The sequence below is a fragment of the Piliocolobus tephrosceles genome, chromosome 5, assembly GCF_002776525.5.
Source record: "Piliocolobus tephrosceles isolate RC106 chromosome 5, ASM277652v3, whole genome shotgun sequence".
Taxonomy (NCBI): domain Eukaryota; kingdom Metazoa; phylum Chordata; class Mammalia; order Primates; family Cercopithecidae; genus Piliocolobus; species Piliocolobus tephrosceles.
Genome location: NC_045438.1, coordinates 113,220,413 through 113,240,009, shown reverse-complemented (window position 1 = coordinate 113,240,009; position 19,597 = coordinate 113,220,413). Strand labels below are relative to the sequence as shown.

At 34.9% G+C, this 19,597-nt stretch overlaps 1 protein-coding gene across 3 annotated transcripts in view; it reads right to left on the bottom strand.

Annotated features, from left to right (window-relative positions):
* Nucleotides 1-19,597, bottom strand: part of BMP5 (bone morphogenetic protein 5) — a 122,835-nt gene that overhangs the window by 12,639 nt on the left and 90,599 nt on the right. For all 3 annotated transcript variants that reach the window (XM_023222976.1, XM_023222977.1, XM_023222975.2), the window contains exon 4: nucleotides 7,763-7,957. In XM_023222976.1, the coding sequence (XP_023078744.1) occupies nucleotides 7,763-7,957 (195 nt within the window). The remainder of the gene's footprint in view (nucleotides 1-7,762; nucleotides 7,958-19,597) is intronic.

Sequence of the window (19,597 nt, the reverse complement as noted above, 5' to 3'; positions counted from 1 at the left end):
CTTATTTTATGGAATTGCTTTTCCTCCTTTGCCTATACTTACAGTATTGATGTTCCCCAAGGAGGCTCCATTTTATTATTTTTGCTTTGTTTCCTGTGGCATTTGGTCAGCTTCATCCTACATCTAACAATTTGGCTTATAGCTACATCTTTTCCCTACACATTCCACTTATTCTCAACACTCCCCTCTCCAGAGTGCTGGGTTATCCATCCTCTTCAAACCCCTGCTGGCCCTATCCCGTGTGTTTTGGTTCCTACATCTCTCTCTCCAATCTATGATCTTTATTGCTTAGGTATTATACTAGACTCCAATCATTATTTGAGTTTTCTGTCTCCACCCTTGGCATTTCACTCTGCACTCTGTGGCCAAAATTAACTTTTTAAAATGCATATCTGATTACGGCTCTTCTTTGTCCAATTGCCTATGCAAAGACATCACTGCTCCTTATCATCACATACCCTACTCTTTATGATTTGGCTCCTGAATAATTTCCTAGCTGATATCACAGTCCTCTCACATAAAAATACATGCATACCCCAGCCATCTGAAAAGGGTTCGTGGCTCTACAACTGTAGAGCCCTTTCCTTTCTACAATCTGAAGTGGTTTCATCCATGTCTGTATTTCTGGAAAATGTCTGTTTGTTCTCAAATAAGTCCCTTGTGTAGTATTTTGGGCCATATAGTTAATATAGTACACAGCATATAGTTTTATAATGCTGTGCCTGGCATATAAGGGGAGTTTATTTGATACTGAATAAATATTACTTATAAAAAATTATGCCCAGATATATTCTCCCTGTGAATTTTTCCTAGAGAGAAACTTGACAACAGACACAATGCCTTAATGTCTATTGGCAAGTCTTTTTTAAGGTGTGTAGTTAATTGCTAATATAGATTAGCCAAATTAGGTTAAATATTCTAAAATTTCTCTTGTTTCTAGAGTATCAAAAGATAAGAAATCCTGTGACCACAGGTATGAGTACTTATAAGAGAGAGAGTGTGAACTTGTAGTTTTCTCTGATGTAAGAGTGAACTCTTTGCATACCAGTTCTATAAAAGCCATTATAATGTTCAACTCTTAATGAGCATTTACCATGTACCACTATTTTATATTAGTTATATATAATAACTCATGTAATCCTCACAACTCACGTAATCCTGCTCTGCAAGGCAGGTATGATTAACATTCCCACTTTAAACATGAAGAAACAGTCACAGAGAGGTAACGTATCTTGTGCAAGAGTATACAACTAGTAAGTAGTGAAGTCATATTAAATGATGGATAGATGACAGATAAATTTATAGACAGAGCTAGCTAACAACATATTATATGCATCAAAATACTTGTTTCAGGAGGGGTTTCCAAAATTTTTCATGATTCAGGTCACAGATAACAATTTTTAATATTAGTTACTGTCACAATTATGTGGATTAGAAATATTCTCATTTGTGCAGCATTGCAGGATTTTCAGTACAGAATTTATTTTGAGAGTCCCAACTTGGAAAAAAGCAAAATGTCTTTTTGGATTGACATGATTAAATAAACTGATGCTAATACTATGTGACAACAGTTAAAAACAATTTGAAATATAGCTAATCATTGTTTGAATATAGCTCACATTATTTGAAATATAGCTAATCATTGTTTATTAAACCTTTAAAATATATAACTCATGTAATTAAAAGCATATAACAAAAATGTATTCTCTCAGATGAGAGAGAGGTTTGTACCATGTTGATATCAGCATACTAAGGGAATCTATTATGTATGGATTAGGTAAACAAGGGAGAAGTTTAGCTTTTCCATTTTATTATTTCTAAATACTAAAAATGTATATTATATAAAATATTCTATGGAAATAACTTCAATTAATTCTCTTCTTGTTTTGACTAATATCTGTTGTTCCAAGAGGCATAAATTTACATTGTATTCATTAGGCAAGAGATAGTGCCTATCAAAGTTGAGAATGAGAGCAGAATGTTTCCATTTTAGTAACTATGCATTGTATCTGATTCGCAATGCTTTGACTTACGATTTTTTTAATTGATAAGGGTTTGAAAGCAATACACATTCAGTAGAAATCATACTGAAAGCACCCATATAACCATTCTGTTTTTCACTTTCAGTAGAGTGTCCAATAAATTACATAAGACATTCAAAACTTAATTGTAAAATAGGCCTGTTGTTAGATGAGTTTCCCCAACTGTAGGCTAATGTAAATGTTCTGGATATGTGTAAGGGAGGCTAGGCTAAGCTATGCTATTTGAGCTTATGGTACTGTAAACTTTTGTTGGGTTTGTTGGGATATAACCCCATTGTAAGTTGAAGAGCACCTGCATGCCAAAGCCTTGCCCTGCGAAATCACCATAGATGTAAGCAGGGCCACTACATGATTGGATTCTTTTTCAAAGATTCTCAGTATCCAGCATACAATAAGCAACCTTTCTTAGCAGTTCTGTAATGATCCAGAACTTGCCATTTGCTCTGTTACTTCTTTTGGATTCTTCATACAGGCATATGTCAGAGACATTTACTGGGGAGATACTGTGAATTTAGTTCCAGACCACTGCAATGAAGTGAACATCACAATAAAGTGAGTATCACAATTTTTTTTTGGTTTCTCAGAGCATATAAAAGTTATGGCTACATTATACTGCAGTCTATTAAGTGTGCAATTGGATTATATGTTTAAAAGTGTACATACCTTAGTTAAAAATAATCTATTGATTGAAAAATGCTGATGATCATCAGAGTCTTCAGCAAGTTGTAATCTTTTTGCTAATAAAGGGTATTGCCTCAATGTTGACACCTGCTGACTGATGAGGTTGGTGATTGCTGAAGGTTGATGTGGCTGTGGCAATTTCTTAAAAAACAACAATAAAATTTGTCACATTGATTGACTCTTCCTTTTACAAAAGATTCTGTGTAGTGTGCAAGGCTGTTTGATAGCACTTTACTTTGTGTAGGTCTTCTTTTAAAATTGGAGTCTATCCTCTCAAATGCTGCCTCTACTCTAGTAAATAAACTTATTTAAAATGCTAATTCCTTTGTTGTCATTACAACTGTATTCACAGTGTCTTCACCAGGAGAAGATTCTATCTCCAGAAACCACTTTTTTTTTGTTCAACCATAAGAAGCAATTCCTCATTCATTCAAGTTTTATTATGAGATTGCAGCAATCCAGTCACATCTTCAGGTTCCACTTGTAATTCAAGTTCTCTTGCCATTTCTACCACATCTGCAATGACTTCCTCCACTGAAGTCTTGAACCCCTCAAACTCATCCAAGAGGTAGGAATCAACTTCTTCCAAACCCTTGTTAATGTTGATATTTCAACCCCTCAGAAATCACGGATGTTCTTAATGGCATCTAGAATGGTGAATCCTTTCCAGAAGGTTGCCTAGATCCTGCAGGGGAATCACTATTTATGGAAGCTATAGTATTACACAATAAATTTTTAAAATAATAAAACTTGAAGGTCAAAACTACTCCTTCATCCATGTGCAGCAGAATGGATGTTGTGCTAGCAAGCATGATAAAAACCATTAATCTACTCGTGTATCTCCATCAGAGCTCTTGGGTGATCAAGCACATTGTCAATGGGCAGTAATATTTTGAGAGGAATCTTTTTTCTGGACAATAGGTTTCAACGGTGTGCCTAAAATATTTAGTAACCATGCTTATCAACAGATGCACTGTTCATCCAGGTTTTGTTGTTTCATTTGCAGAGCCCAGGAAGAGTAGATTAAGCATGATACTTAGGAGTCCACGGATTTTCAGAATGGTAAATAAGCACTGTCTTCAACTTAATCTCATCAGGTATATTAGCCCATACCAAGAGAGTCAGATTGTCAGAAGCTTTGAAGCCAGCCATAGAGTCCTCTCTAGCTGTGAAAGTTCTACATAACATCTTCTTCCAATAAGGCTTCTTAATCTACATTAAAAATCTGTGGTTCAGTGTAGCTATCTTCATCAGTGATTACTTAGATATAGCTCCTGGATAACTTGATAGAGCTTCTTCATCAATGCTTGCTGTTTCACCTTGCACTTTTCTTGCTATGGAGATAGCTTCTTTCCTTAAACCTCATGAACCAACATCTGCCACTTTCAGACTTTTTCCTTACCTCTCTCAGCCTTCACAGAATTGAGGCGAGTCAAGGCTTTGCTCTGTATTAGGCTTAGGTATAAGGGAATGTTGTGGCTGGTTGGATCTTCCATCCAGGCCACTCAAACTTTCTCCACATCAGCAAGAAAACGATTTCACTTTCTTATCATCATTGTGTTGACGAAGTCACACTTTTAATTTTCTTCAAGTACTTTTCCTTTGCAGTCACAGCTTGACTAACTGCTTGGCACAAGAGGCCTAGCTTTCAGTCTATCTGGACTTTCAACATGTGTTCATCAATAAGCATAATCATTACTAGCTTTTGATTTAAAGTGAGAGATATGCAAATCTTCCTTTCATTTGAACACCTTTAGGCCATTGTGGGGTACTAACTGAACTTATTTCAATATTGTTGTGTCTGTGTCTCAGGGAATAGGGAACTCAAGAAAAGGGAGACAGATGGGGTAATGACCAATTGTTGGAGGAATCAGAACACATGTAACGTTTACTTCCCATCTTATATGGGTAAAGTTTGTGATGCCACAAAACAATTACCAATAAATATCAAAGATCACTGATAACATAAACCATAACAAATATAATAATAATAAAATTTTGAAATATTGCAAGTATTACCAAAATATGACACAGAGAAATTGAGAGAGCAAATGCTGTTGGAAAAAATGTCACCAATAGACTTGCTTAACACAGGACTGTCACAAAACTTGTTTGTAAAAAAACACATTATCTTTGAAACACAACAAAGCAAAATGCAATAAAACATCATATGCCTGTACTCTATTCTTTTCAACACTGAATATACTCCTTCAAACAGCATCATGTTCTGGAGGTCTTTTAAAAAATCCTATCAACCTAGTGCCTTTATATCTTCAAGAATAGCTAGCTTAGAATTTAGCTATTGGCTCCATTTTTCTTCCTCTCATACACAAATTCAAAGAAATACCCCTTGTGCTGCCTCAACATGAAACAGGAAATATCTTCCACAATGTGTCTGCTCAACCATCTTGCCAAAACCTGAAGAGGAACAAGCAGTGCCGGGCAGTTTCTGCAGGAAACCTGGAAGTAATGGTTCTATATACCTTTACCTGAAAAAGGAAGTTAGTTTTTCCTATGCTGTCAACACATTAATTTACTCAACAAGTATGTTGGGGACCCCTATTTTGTGCTGGTTACTGTTCTATGCTCTCCCACAGGAATATGGAAGAAAAAAAGAACATTGGGAAGTCAGAAGGCAAGAATCGTTGAAGTAGAGAAGAAATGGGATAAAGATAGCAGATATGACTTGAGTTTTAATTCTTCTCTACTAATGGAGATTTTCAACATTTGACAATATGCTTTGCAAAAAAACTTGCAATCAAGCAAACGTGCAATACAACTTTTCTCCCTAACTCCATCCCCACCCCACCCCTTCTTATCCATAGAGCCTTTGCACAATATTTTATTGTAAAATCTTGTTACTATTACAACTTTGTTATTTATATTTGGATAATTTTTAAATTTCACTGGCATTTCAAGTCTCCAAAGTGTCAAATGTTCTGTTTATATTAGCATTCCCTTTCCTTAAAGCCCTGTCTTTTAGGCCAAATCCTATGAGGATTTTCCCAGACTGCTTGATTACTACCTATTGAAAGGTTAAGTCTTACAGACACAAACCAGCTACTTTCTTTCTTCTTATTATCAAAATATGAACACACTCCAAAACCATCTACCACATATTTCACAGAAATGGTTGCCAATGACAAAATTTCAGAAAGAAAATATTGGTCTATATTAGAATCATTTTGTACTCTAAATGGTGTTAGGAAACTGGTGAAAAGTTACATGATTTCTGCTCCATGTGTTTTATTCATCTCTGGTTATAGACGTACATTTGTTTCTTGTGGTCAGGAAGAGAAGACAAATAGAGTTAACCAATAGGGAAAAGGACTTTGATGATTTCAGTCACTGGAACACCTCTGCCAGAGTCATTATGAGCTCTAATAATAAGTATGTGACTTCTACTTTTCCCTTTATAATTTCCTCCAAAATTATTTACTATTCTATTCAAGGTTTAGCAAAACTTTTTTAATACAGGCTGCTACATTAAATTAAAAACATTTCAACCGAACTTAGAACCATTCTACATGAAAAGAAAAATATACAAGTTTGACAGCCTAGTATTTACCAGGAAGAAAAGGTCTTAGAAAGTTATTTTTCTCCACCTTTCATATTAAGTAATTACAACTTTTTGCCAAACTAAATATCTTGTGAAGATCTTTAAAAAATAGCTTTGTAATAAGGCACTAGTGTCATGCTTTACTAAAAGTGGTTAAATTTCTTTGTTGGAAAATTATTTTTAAACATCACTTTATAAGTAGCATTTAATTCAGTATAATACAATTCCATACAGAAATCTTCCCTCCTGCTTCTGTTGCTTAACACACAAATAGGACTTCTTTCTAACATGATTCTCCTGGTGCCTTCCCTTTAGGAAGAGTACAGTGAATTCCACTTAGTAATTTTATGGAACATCTCTAGCAAATAAAAACAAACAAAAGTCTTTATCTATTTCTCATCTAAAAACTCATGCATGTTTGAGTAATAAATAGCTGCTATATGATCTGTCATTTTCAAGTAACCTGGAAAAAATGAAGATTTTAGGAATAATGGCAAAGACTGTTTGAAGTTAGAATTTCAATTTGCTAAAATAATATATATTGGAATCATGACTCTTTTGTTTATCAGTTCATCCATCGTTCCTGGCAGAGTACTATGCATAAATTGGCCATTAACACAGAATAATGCATATTTGACAAATGGATAAGTATGTGGTGCTAAATGGAGATGTTCCAGGATGAGTTCCCCCTTCAAATTTATTTTTATAAACAAAATCAATTTTTTGGACTAAAATAGCCACCATTTTCATCTAATAGCTTACTGTTTGTATCCTAGACTAAACAAGGTACTTCTTCGTATTAATAATACGATTAAGCCACTGCAAATTTTGGCAGTTAGATGCTTTCTGATCAATTGAAATTTGATCCCCCTATAATTAACAGATTAATTTGCAAGACTTTGACATCAGTTGTGCATTTGCAATATTTTGTTGAAAGATTGTGTATGTGTGTGTAGACACACCTGAAGAAAATTATCTAGATAACAGTCCTCTAAATAAAAAGATAAATATTGTTTTAATCAGTGTCTTCTCCATGTCATTATACTGCTAATTTCAGAAAAATAAAACTGAGTGGCATAATTCAAATGTATTGCCTGAAGTACTAAAGAAAGGATTTTATGTTTAATTTACCTGGTTGCCCATTCATTTTTGAGAGGCCCTGAGGAAGTTAGCTCAGCAAGTTGTGTAGCTCAGTTCTGGTGAGATTTTGTTGATCTAGCCATTTCATATTTCTATTACTGCCATCTTGATTTGAATTTGAACTGAATCTTTCAACATATGAAAGCAACTCATACGTATTTTAAAATGAATTACTGAGTGATTCACTGATGAAACATTCTGGGATGCTAGAAACATCACTGGAAGATTTAATATACCATCTGAAGGTATATACAGAGGGTAAATTTATTGTGGCTACTTGATTTGCAACATACGACCCCATAACTCTCTGTGCATAACTGCTGCTTGGGTTTATTCTTACCTCCAACACTGGACATTCTGGAGGAGTCCTGATGAGAGCTGGATTTATTACGGTTTTGATTTTTTCGTTTGTTGGCTGCTCTCACAGATCGAAGAAGTACCTCACTCGCCTTGAAGAAGGCCACCATGAAAGGTTGTTTTGACTGAGGTCCCTGTCTTCCCACAAGTCCAGCAGATTTTACGTTGATACTGCGTCCTAGAACGTAATACAAAAGCACTTGGTTCATGAAAAAGAAAGAACAATTACCTGATATGAACGAATTCTGAGGGTACTTTGAAAAGGGGAAAAGTTTTAAAACTGTATCAGAATGCCTTCCTTACAGGCCAAGATTCTTATAAATATTGAGGGTTACTATTACAGACCATTATCCACGCATGGTTTTTCATCTCGCATCATTCTTCCACCACAGAACACCCTCCAGCTGCTTTCACTCACTGATAGCTTCTGAGACCTTGAAGTTAGGAATATTATAAATTGGAAGATTTGACTACTCATTCACCTGGAAATGTCCACATTAAATAGCAACTTAAAAAATATTAGCTATGGGCTCTTCTGCACTAAATGCCCTATAATTTTCCTTCAAGTTATAAAAGCCGAATACTTGGCAGGGTGTTTCTACTTTCTCCAGCCTATTCGAAACCTTTCAAGTGTTAATTAGTGCTGATAGCCTTTCCACCTTCACCTCTGGCCAGTGCCCAGCAACATTTACTAAGCTGCACTATACTTAAAGCTCTTCACAAGTCATTCTGGAAGCCTAGTCTGGGGATGGAGGTCTGCTTTAACCCGCAACTATTAAAAGTAGTGGCAAAAACTGCAATTAACTTTGCACCAACCTGATAATTATCAATATGAAGTATTGTGAAATAAACACAGAAACTTTGGAATTCCTCCCCTTCTGAGTTTTGACACACCTAAATGTTTACCGAAAGGAATTCAGAAGAGGCAAACCAAGCCTGGAGACTCTCAGAAAGAAGAAAAAACAATACAAATGAGCTTCGAGACTCAAATTTACCTATAAACTAGCCTGTGCCTCAGATCCTTATGAGTTCTTTGATGATGTGTTTATGTATCATTGAAAAGGGACACAACCAGCACCTATATAGGAGTGAGTTAAAAGTCAAGGTGCCCTAGAGATAAAGTTGATAAAGTACCTCTCCCATGTGGTTAGTAATAATAATAATACTTACAACTATGTCAAATCACTTTGGAGTGGTTGCTGTGCTAGGCATTTTTCTAAGTAGTTTCCATGCATTATTTAATTTGATTCCACAAATGCCCTAGAGTTAGGTATTAACAGTATCCTCTTTTAATAGTTTTTATTAGGCTCTTCTAATTTAAAATAATCACTGAAAATTATATTTTCTATATATGTGGAAAAGAAAACCATTGATATCTGGTTCAATGAAAATCATTCAAAGATGATAAACTATTGAACCTTAAATTGTAAATTTAGTTAAGAATTACTTGTATCTTATGCAAAGTTGCTACTCTAGATACAGAAGTTAGCAATCTTTTAAGAATACTATATAATGTGGTTTGAAATATGTGCATGATTGACTCTGGTTTGTCCCATGAGAGATGTGCATGTTTTCTTAAAATATTTATTCAGTAAAGACTGTGGAGCAACCTCACTCACTCCGTTATAAAACCTGACCCACCTTAGAAGAAAGAAAAGGAAAGCAAGTCCCCGAAATGGCGTCAATGGCATTTTAGCAAATAAGCCCTCACTCTTAACGAAATTTATTTTGGCAGCATAAAAACTTTTGTGTGTACTTCTATTGTGCAGAGACCTTCTACTGTCAGAAAATGAGACCGTGTCGCATGAGGCTGTGCAGCTGTCGAGAGGGACACAGGGGTCCTTTAAATGTGGAGGTATTGGTTAAAAAAAAAAGGCTGCATCAATTCAGACAGCATAGGTATCCTCCACCATTGTCCTAAGACCTACTGGGAAAACTTGTTCAATTCCTACAAGTATTAAAATGGCCATCTGCCTCACAAATGCCACTATACTCAGTCCTACCAGAGAAGGGACTTACAAATAATCAAAGCAGTAAACCTTAAACAAAGCATATAGATTTCTCTTTTAAATGCAAACTTACAGTGGCTCTATGCCAGAGTCTATATTTCTTAGAAAAACTCTATCACTGGCATAAATGAAAGAGGCAGTTTGATTTGTGGTCAGAGCAGTTTCCATTCTACTTCCACTGTAACAAATGTATTAATTCAGCTCAGACTTCCTCCTTCTGGCAGCCCTTTCACTGTAAAAAGAGAAATTAGAAGTTCCAGCCAAATACCATACCTTGAACTGACCCACTTCAATACATAAACACTTTTACAACATGTTTATTCAGGTGTAGCACTTGAAATTGGTTTAAGATGTTTCCAGTGACAGAGAGCTCAGCAAAAGAAAAAAAAAAAAAAAGAACTGAGAAACTTAACTGTTACAGAATAGAATAACTGGCAATCTGTTCTTTAAATTTTTAATTTTTTTTTTCTGTCTTGGAGTACAACATAAAGTATTTGTCGAAGCTTTTATTTTGATATTTTAATGAAGTGTTAATTTAACAGGAACTAAATTTTAACTTGTATACATTGATGACTGCAGAAATTATTTTTAATATATGATCTTTCTAATACTGAAATAGGTTGCTGTGAGATGTTCATAAATGGAATACAATAAAATCAATTTTCCATTCATTACAACACACACTGACTCTTTTATAGTTAAATAAGCACTTAACAAGAAGTTCCAAGTTTCCTTTGGGTTGCAAAGGGGTTTCTTTTGTTATTATTCCAAAGACTTTCAATATTTTAATTTTTATCTGTGGAGAAATAATACTGCTCTGAAGATTTATGTTCTAAAAACTGTAAAGATGTCTGTATGTTACAAATACGGGTTTCTTAGGTTTTACAAAGGTGGATATTGTATGTGAAGCAAAGTACCCTTCAAACCAATGTGAACTCCCTTTAAAATAACTTTTAATATTATTAAGTTTCCTCTTGGTTTCCTTTTTACTTCAGCAATGGGGTGACTATTAAGATTCCATAAGTTAATGCTTGCTCAGTTACCCTTGGTCTTGAGCTATACCATAGAGCATTAACTATTTGACCTAGTCTTTCAGACAGAATACACTTAATATTGATTATGCTGACTAAACCTTTTCAAAGACTGAATAGTTGTTTTAGTAGAAGTACTGATAGAAACCTAGACTACACTGCATGTATTAAAACATAGTAAATTCTTTATAAAACTTTATTTGAACTTTTTAAATGGTATGATTAAACATATGGTATGCTTTAGATATTGCAAATATATAACTGAAAAAGCCTACCTAAAGCATTTTGATTTAGAAACACATTACCTTTACGTGTGTGTATCACCATGGATTTAATTTTCAAAGCTGATTCTTGTTTTAGGGTAGTTTCTACTTTAAAAATATACATAAAGATTAAGCATTGAATATACAGTGGAAATGAAAATGGGGGTGAGGTAACAAAAAGAACATTAAAATAAAGGATGGTAAGGATACCAGCTTGAGCCCAAGCTTAATCACCTTAGGATTCAGACACAGTCAGGCATAGCTAGAATGGTGATAGATTTGATTCACCAAGCATATAATTTAAAGAATATTGAGCAATTTCGTGGGCAAGAAGTCATCTTAAGAAAAAGATGAGCCACAGTGATTTTTTTAAGTCTGTATCTCAGAGTTACTTTTGGCACAGCTCCAATAGATGCATGTTTAACTCCTAGAAAGAAAGGGAATCAAAGAAAATCTAATATATCCTTTGTACCCAAAGTCTCTAAAATACTGGGAAGACAAGGTAGCACTACTTTGGAACTTCATTAACAGACTGTGACACAAGTGGTGAACAAAGATTCTTTCTATATAAGAATGGCTTCTGAGCAGTTCCACATTGGGTCAGGATGGCAGCAACAGAATGAGCTCCAAAACGATCTTCCATATTAGTCATCAGCTTTGACTTCAGAAAGTAGTACCAGCTCAAAGCTGAGTGGAGCAGCAATCTGACAACACTAGGAGTTCCAATGTGCATCAATAACTATACCAAAGCAAGAGAAAATGCCAGTGATGGGATAAAGTGGCTCCAACTGCAAGAGAAAAATTCCCTTGTATGATATCCATGTCTTGATGTGGACACTGGAAAGAGGGTAGGGATGTGATCTGCCAAATGGATGGGGTGGTAATAGGAGGTACAAAGCTTGGTTACTGAGAGCTGTTCAAGCTTAAACACACAAATGGGAGGGAAGAAGAGACAGCAGAGAGGCGACTGAAAAGGCTCTTGAAGGATGTACCAACATTTCAGTCATCTTGCTGGTGGCAGTTAGACCCAAAGAAACATTGTTTATTCCCAATTATTTCAGGTTTGGGTGTCATATAATACTTGGATTATGAAATGAAAGTGGTAATGATATAATTGTAGGCATCCAGAGTTTGTTATTGGCATAGATATCATCTTTTCTGATTTACAAAAACAAAACAAAAACAAAAAAATTAAATCTTTGCTCATGAAAAGTTTTTTAAAGAACTATTTATACTTTGTTCATCTTATTTTCTCCTCACAATTATTGTACAGAAATCTCAGTGAGAAACAATTTAAGCAGCAAATATGTGGGTATATTATTTTACAGTTTTATTAACTCAGTGAACAAAGATAGGATTGGACTTATATCTTCTAAGAAATTATTATTATATTCATGCAGAGATCAAGAAGGATGTAGATGAGGCTGGAGCTCTGAACTACTAAATTTTGTCATAACTGAGGCTGGAGATTCAGTCCTTCTAGATCTGCTACTCTAACCCAAATGACTTCAAATAAGTACTGAGGTCAGGCTATTGTGGTCACATTTGCCTAAGAACACAACTGAAACTATTTCACATTTATAGTCACAGGGAAGGTAGGTTGGCAAAGCAAAGCTCTATCCCAAACTCACTGGTTTTGTATTTCAGACCACTCCTTTTGGAAAATGTGACTTTCAAAATGTTTATTTATTTAAACACAGTTATTAAAGGAGATTCTGACATAAAACAGCTCTTCAGACACATGTTGATGTTATAAGGATAAGTGGTTCCAAATATGATCATTGAGTTTTCCTCTAGGATACACAGTTTGAAAAACATTCATTTGAGGATTTATCAGAGTCTAAACGTTGATATCATTTTGAGATGTTAGCATACATTCCAGTTTGTTTTTTTCTCCTCTAAACCCACAGTAATTGACTGCTTAACCCAAAACACCTGTGATAGAACTGGTGCACAAATTATCTTTTCTTCATTTCAAAAAAGCCTCTTGCAGTATCCATTATGGACTCCTTAGCAGTAGTCAAATCAGTGCGTTGTCTCACATCTACACATCTATCTGATCTTCACTTATTTTCAACCTGTGATTAAATTTGATTCTGGTACTGTGAAATTATGGATTCTATGACTCTACATTATACTAGAATTGTACCCTTTTTACACACTGATCATTTGAAAAGTATAGAATTCACCACCCAGAATACAGAATAGATCATTTTTATATCAGATTTAAGGAACGTGGGGAAGATAGAATCTTGTCTACTTAAATTCAATATGTACTTAAATTTTCTATAATCTGAAGTATATTGTAATCTAGCTACAAATTTCAATTTTGTTATACTTTGATGAAAATTTTGTGTCTTTTTTAGTTTCATTGTAAAAGCGCAGACCTGTTGCCAGACTTAAGTACACAGACTTGAAGTATCACAAATGGAAATTCAGTGTTCCTCCTTATTACATTCTTGTTTTTCAAATGGTTTCAAATGGTTTACATTGCTTTATAAATTCAAACAAAAATGAGGAAAAGTTGGGATTTTAAACTTTTTTAAGTATTAAAATTTTCTTTGTAGAGAACAGGATAAGATTTTTGGGTGATTTTTCACAGTAATTCTGGGGTTCTGTTTAACCCCGGAATATTGTTTGGTGTACGATACCTTTGCAGGACTTTTCTCATCTCTTCTTTTTACTGACATTTAAAAGAGCAATCTTTAAAAAAAGCCACTTTGCCAATATTATATATTGATAATTATATATTATTGGTAATGTGTGAAAATCAAAGGAAGGGACAAATGTAATAGTATGTACAAACAAGCATAGGATTCTGTGGCTCGTTAAGTAAAGGGGGGAAAAAAGACATGCTGGAAAAATAAAATCCAGGAAGGGCTATTAGCAGCAGTACCCTGACACGTTGATATGAACTATGAGTTGAGAGTTTTCTGTGGATAAGAAATGTGGTTACAGCCAGGCATGGTGGATGACGCCTGTAATCCCAGCACTTTGGGAGGCTGAGGCAGGCCAATCACAAGGTCAGGGGATCGAGACCATTCTGGCTAACATGGCGAAACCCTGTCTCTACTAAAAAAAAAAATTAGCCCGGCATGGTGGCAGGCACATGTAGTCCCAGCTGCTTGGGAGGCTGAGGCAGGAGAATGGTGTGAACCCGGGAGGCAGAGCTTGCAGTGAGCCGAGATATCGTGCCACTGCACTCCAGCCTGGGCAACAGAGCAAGAATCCATCTCAAAATAAAAAATAAATAAAATATGGTTACAACTCCTGGTAACATATAACAGTAGAAGAAATCCATTTTTCTATATGATTGGGGTGTGTTAGGGATAAAGAAGTTTAAAGGAGATAGAGATTTTTTAAAGTGTTGACATTCTAAAAGCTTTGCAGAAAACACTGTCATGCTCCATAGTTTGATAAAGTGATGGGGCTTAGAAAAGAAACAGGATATTTGGTCAGAAACACTGGCATGGTAACTAAAGTCATGCAGGCGGAGAAACACAAACCCTTGAGAACCCAAGCTCACAAGGCTCCAGAAAGTAGGGCCCGAGGACAAAGAAGCCGAGAACCATAAAGCAGCATGGCCAGAGATCTGTGCCCAGTTGTGGAAGCTGTCCAGTATGCTGAAATGTTTTATTGCATGGAGGGCAGGACTGAGGTGATGGAAAATGATTAGTTTCCTTCCATGGGACATCACTCTGAAATGAGGGGCTTACTGTCTCGGGCATGACAAGCCCAACAAATGTGTTTTACTTGGTCCCTATTTTCAGCTGCTGGAAATATGAATCTCACGCTAGGAACTGTAGTTTACCTCCACAAAAGCACTTACTTTTTAATAGCTCTTGTCTTTATATATAGCACCTTTCCCCTGAGGTCCCATGAACTTTACAGACATCATCTGTCACATGCCCCAAAAAGACTGGTTAGCAGTTGGTCTTATACCCCTCGTTTATTTTAAGACAGCAGAAACATTCTTTTCACAAAACCATGAGAACAGTGAATTATTTTTTGTTTTGTTCTCCAGTTATTATGTGACTTTTTAAAATAAAAATTGTACATATCTTAAATGAAAGAATCTTTTCCTTCAGAAGCCTGGGGGATTTTAATAAGACTATAATGAAGCAGAATTTCAGCAGAAATCAACCAAAAACTATAAAAACTCTTTGTGTTACAACATCGATGACAAAAAAGCTTTTAGATGTCAAACGCATTTTAGTTTGTTTCACAGCAGTGAAATTTTAGTATTCTGCATTTTACCTATAGTGATTAAAGAGGTCTTTGAAACTTAGAGTAGTTACTTGGGAAATTTATGAGTATCTAAAGGAGATACTCTTTTACCAGCTACTATATTATTCCAATTTTTTTTTTTTTTTTTTTTTGAGGTGGAGTCTTGTTCTGTCGCCCAGGCTGGAGTGCAGTGATGTGATTTTGGCTCACTGCAACTTCAGCCTCCCAGGTGCAAGTGATTCTCCTCCTTCAGTCTCCCGAGTAGATAGGACAAGAGGCATGTGCCACCATGCCTGGTGAAGTTTTTGTATTTTTTTAGTAGAGACAGGGTTTCACCATGTTGGCCAGGCTGGTCTCAAACTCCTGACCACAGGTGATTCTCCCACCTCGACCTATCATACAGAAAATTGTATTTGTTAAATATTTGACCTTCCCTTTTGATTTGTACATGAACCTATCAAATGATCATAGGCTACTTCCAGGATCTTTGGATCAGTCTAGTACCAGCAAAATAGAAGAAAAATAAATTATTCTGTACCCTAGAAAAAAGAAAGTGAAAAAAAAAGTAAAATATATTTTCTAAAATATGCGGTAGAGAACTGATACTGAGATACCTAATGTAATATGCCATAATAACTACTTCTGCAGGAACACATTTTGAATGCTGCCAAAGAAATAATAAATGTTTAAAATGATAGATGTGATAATCACTTTGATTTGATCATTATACTTTGTACACATGCATTGAAACACCACATTGTACCGCGTAAATATGTGCAATTATTGTTTCAATTATAAATAATAAATTTTAAAATGTGGAGTTTTAGTATTTGGGGCTTATTTTCTTCACATATGAAGGCTGATTATAAAGCGTTTTCCTGAGTAAAAAGAAGCAGAATTTTTCTTCACTATTTTTTCACATATCTGGCTATGGCCAGAATGCCATCTAGCTTGCCCGACATAAGGGACCAGTTAAAAGGTGAAATCTCACACCACCATGATTCCTTGCTGGCCCCCAGAGCAAAAGCATACTGAACCATTGGCATGCAAAATAATAGCTTGTTTCCAAGAGTGTTTTCCTTGTGCTCAATCTAGGTCAGCAGTATCATCTGACCTGATAGCATTAGTAGAACTTTCATATTTCTATCAGTTGTGTTACTTCAGAGAAAAATAATGTGAAGAACACTTCTACATATAAACATAACTGGTACCTGAGAGTAATAAGAAGCATGTCTCAAAGAATCAGGGACATTGGAAATTGAAAAAGCCAATTCAACATTTCTGAAATTAAGAGAGAAGCAACAGCTGCCATCTATTGAAGACAAGTATTTTACCAGTTGATTTGTATACATCTTATTTACTCCTCACAGCATAGCAACTGTTATACTCTTAAAATAAGACTAAAAAAAGTCAGATTTTTAACTCAGCCTTGTCACACTACTAATGTAGTGTGCTTTTCCCTCTAAGTACACGGTAGTCCACTTTTTAGAGATTGGTGGATACTTTCATCTTGGGTTTCTGTATATTTTCACCTTGAGAAGAATGGAAGAAAGACAGCCTGTCAGTGGCATACATATCATAGTTTTCAAGAACAATGTTATAGCTGCTGCTTTCGTTAAGTTCAGGATCAGACTTTCCTTAGTAAGTAAGTAGGAAGATGAAGACCCGGTACTTCTTACCAGCCATAAGAAGGCAGGTGGCTTCCCCAGTTGCTATTCTACTCTAACTGAAACTTAGATTCAATTACTGTCACAAAAAGATTAGATTCAATTACATGCCCCAAAAAGAGAAATTAGCATACATTTTTTTTTTTTTTTTTTTTTTTTGAGACAGTGTCTCGCTCTGTTGCCCAGGCTGGAGTGCAGTGGCCGGATCTCAGCTCACTGCAAGCTCTGCATCCCGGGTTTACGCCATTCAGCCTCCCGTGTAGCTGGGACTACAGGCGCCCGCCACCTCGCCCAGCTAGTTTTTTTTGTATTTTATAGCAGAGACGAGGTTTCACCATGTTAGCCAGGATGGTCTCGATCTCTTGACCTCGTGATCTGCTCGTCTCGGCCTCCCAAAGTGCTGGGATTACAGGCTTGAGCCACCGTGCCCGACCATTAGCATACATTTTTAAGGAGTGGTGATATATAATTTAATTATCAAAGTATTCTTAGTCTAATCCAAATTTTGATTGCCACATCCAACATATACTACTGGATTTGATGGTTAGAAGCCTTTGTTTTTTGTCTGTTTCTGTTTTGGTTTTCCTCTCTCTCTTATAATCTTATTACCGGCATGCCAATCTTTAACTCTCAGCAGCATAGAGCCACAGTGGTTGCTCATGCCTTATAATGATTAAAGATTCTCTCTTCTTCCCACTTGTGCTCTCTGCTCAGGATACAAATACCAGCACTACTGCTAGTTTTGCAATATATCTTTGAGAGAGATGTGTCCACAATAAGTAAAACTTAAGTAGAAAGAAAAGAAGAGAAAGGGTCAACTCCAGTGTATGATGACAATAAGTAATATTTTATATTTTTCATGACCCTAAATTGATATTAACATGAAAATACCCCACAGATGATTAGTTTAGCTACAGAGTCTAGAAGAGAAAATGTAACAAACAACAAAAACTGGAATATGTTTCTGACTTTGGCATTTGTTTGGTAAGACTGGTACTCCATAGTTACTGTTCTGAATTAGGGAAAAATCAAAAACAGAAATACAGACGTAGCCAAGCACTTCTGAACCCCTTTTCATTAAAAGAAATCTTAAAAATTAGTAAAATATATATTTTGCCAGATAGTGAACCACAACTAACTCCCTGTTTGTCACTGCTTACTTTAAGTCAATAATTTTAAAACCTTTTTTCATGTATGTTTTTTAGTTGTGATGCTAAACTTTGGATAAGCAAACTATGTTAACCATGTGGCTCTCATTCAAATATATATAAACTAAACTAAAAGCTAATACTTCTGAATTAAGTTATTGTGATCTGCCAATTATGTTAAGATATTCTTAAGTATGATCAAAGCTGCAAGTCTCAATTTACAAATGTTACCTTCTTTGGGACTTGAAGAAGAGAACTAACTAGACTATGTCAAATGTTTCATATATTATTCTTTTTAAAATGTTTACTACTATGTAATTATCCTAAGAGGACATAATAAAGAGATGCAAGTCTTCAAGAGAAAAAAAGACTAGTTTTAAAATATTGTTTATATAATGGACATGATTAAACAGCAAAATTTGGTCTTTCAATTTATTATTGAATATATTCTATAATCAATATCTATAAAGAAAAATTATTTTCTGCCTACAAATCATCATACAAGACTAAATTAAGAACAGAGGGTTCATTATCAAGTTCTAAATAAATAGATTAAATTTGACTAAATTACATGTTGAAGTGAATCATCGGCAGAAGAAAAGTTTCTTTTTCTCCTTTCCGATTTATTAATTTATCAAATTAACTATAATTACATAAAGAGACAAAAAAATTTAAGAGATTGATTTAGAAAATAAAAAATACGACGGAATTTCTGTTACATATTGTCGGCCACATCACAATTAAACTCCAGAGAGAAAATATAAAAACCCAAAAATAATTCCCAACAGATACAGCATAAAATTCAATTCTGTCCCATAATAATCATTTTTAATGACATTGTTTTATTTGGAAATTATAACAATAATTTTTCAGTTCAGAATTTATAAAAGAATAATATAACTTGTAAGAGGCTGGCCCTGAAATCAAATCACTTTCAGATTTACTCTTAAGCTACATTTACTGATGTACAAAATGGGTGAAGACGAAGTAGATATTTCACTTAAAGAGCTTAGCAAAATGCTTAACACTGAGTAAGCTCTCAGCAATGTTAGTTTCCACTAATGGTATTTATTTGATTTCAGTTGTCCATTACAGGAAATGCATGGTTTAAATTCTTACTGAAAATAAATTAAAGATATACCTAGAAAGTTAAGCCTGGATTAACCATGTAGAATTCAAAAATACTAAATATTAGCATAAAAGAACAAATTGATATTGGTAAAAGGTATTGCTGAAATCAGCGTATAAAAAAGAGGATATCTGTGTAGACAGAAAATAAGTTGATAAGAATGAGTTTGAAATACATGGAGTACATTTTATGAAAATGCTATATGGCTAATAAGAGATTTAACGAGATATTTGGTTGAAGCAAGTAGAAATTTAACAGTGATCCATTATTTACGTTCAGTTTCTCCTGCCATGAAAGGCATATTAAAGATTTTGCTCATTTGTATGCAGTGGGCAAATGACAAA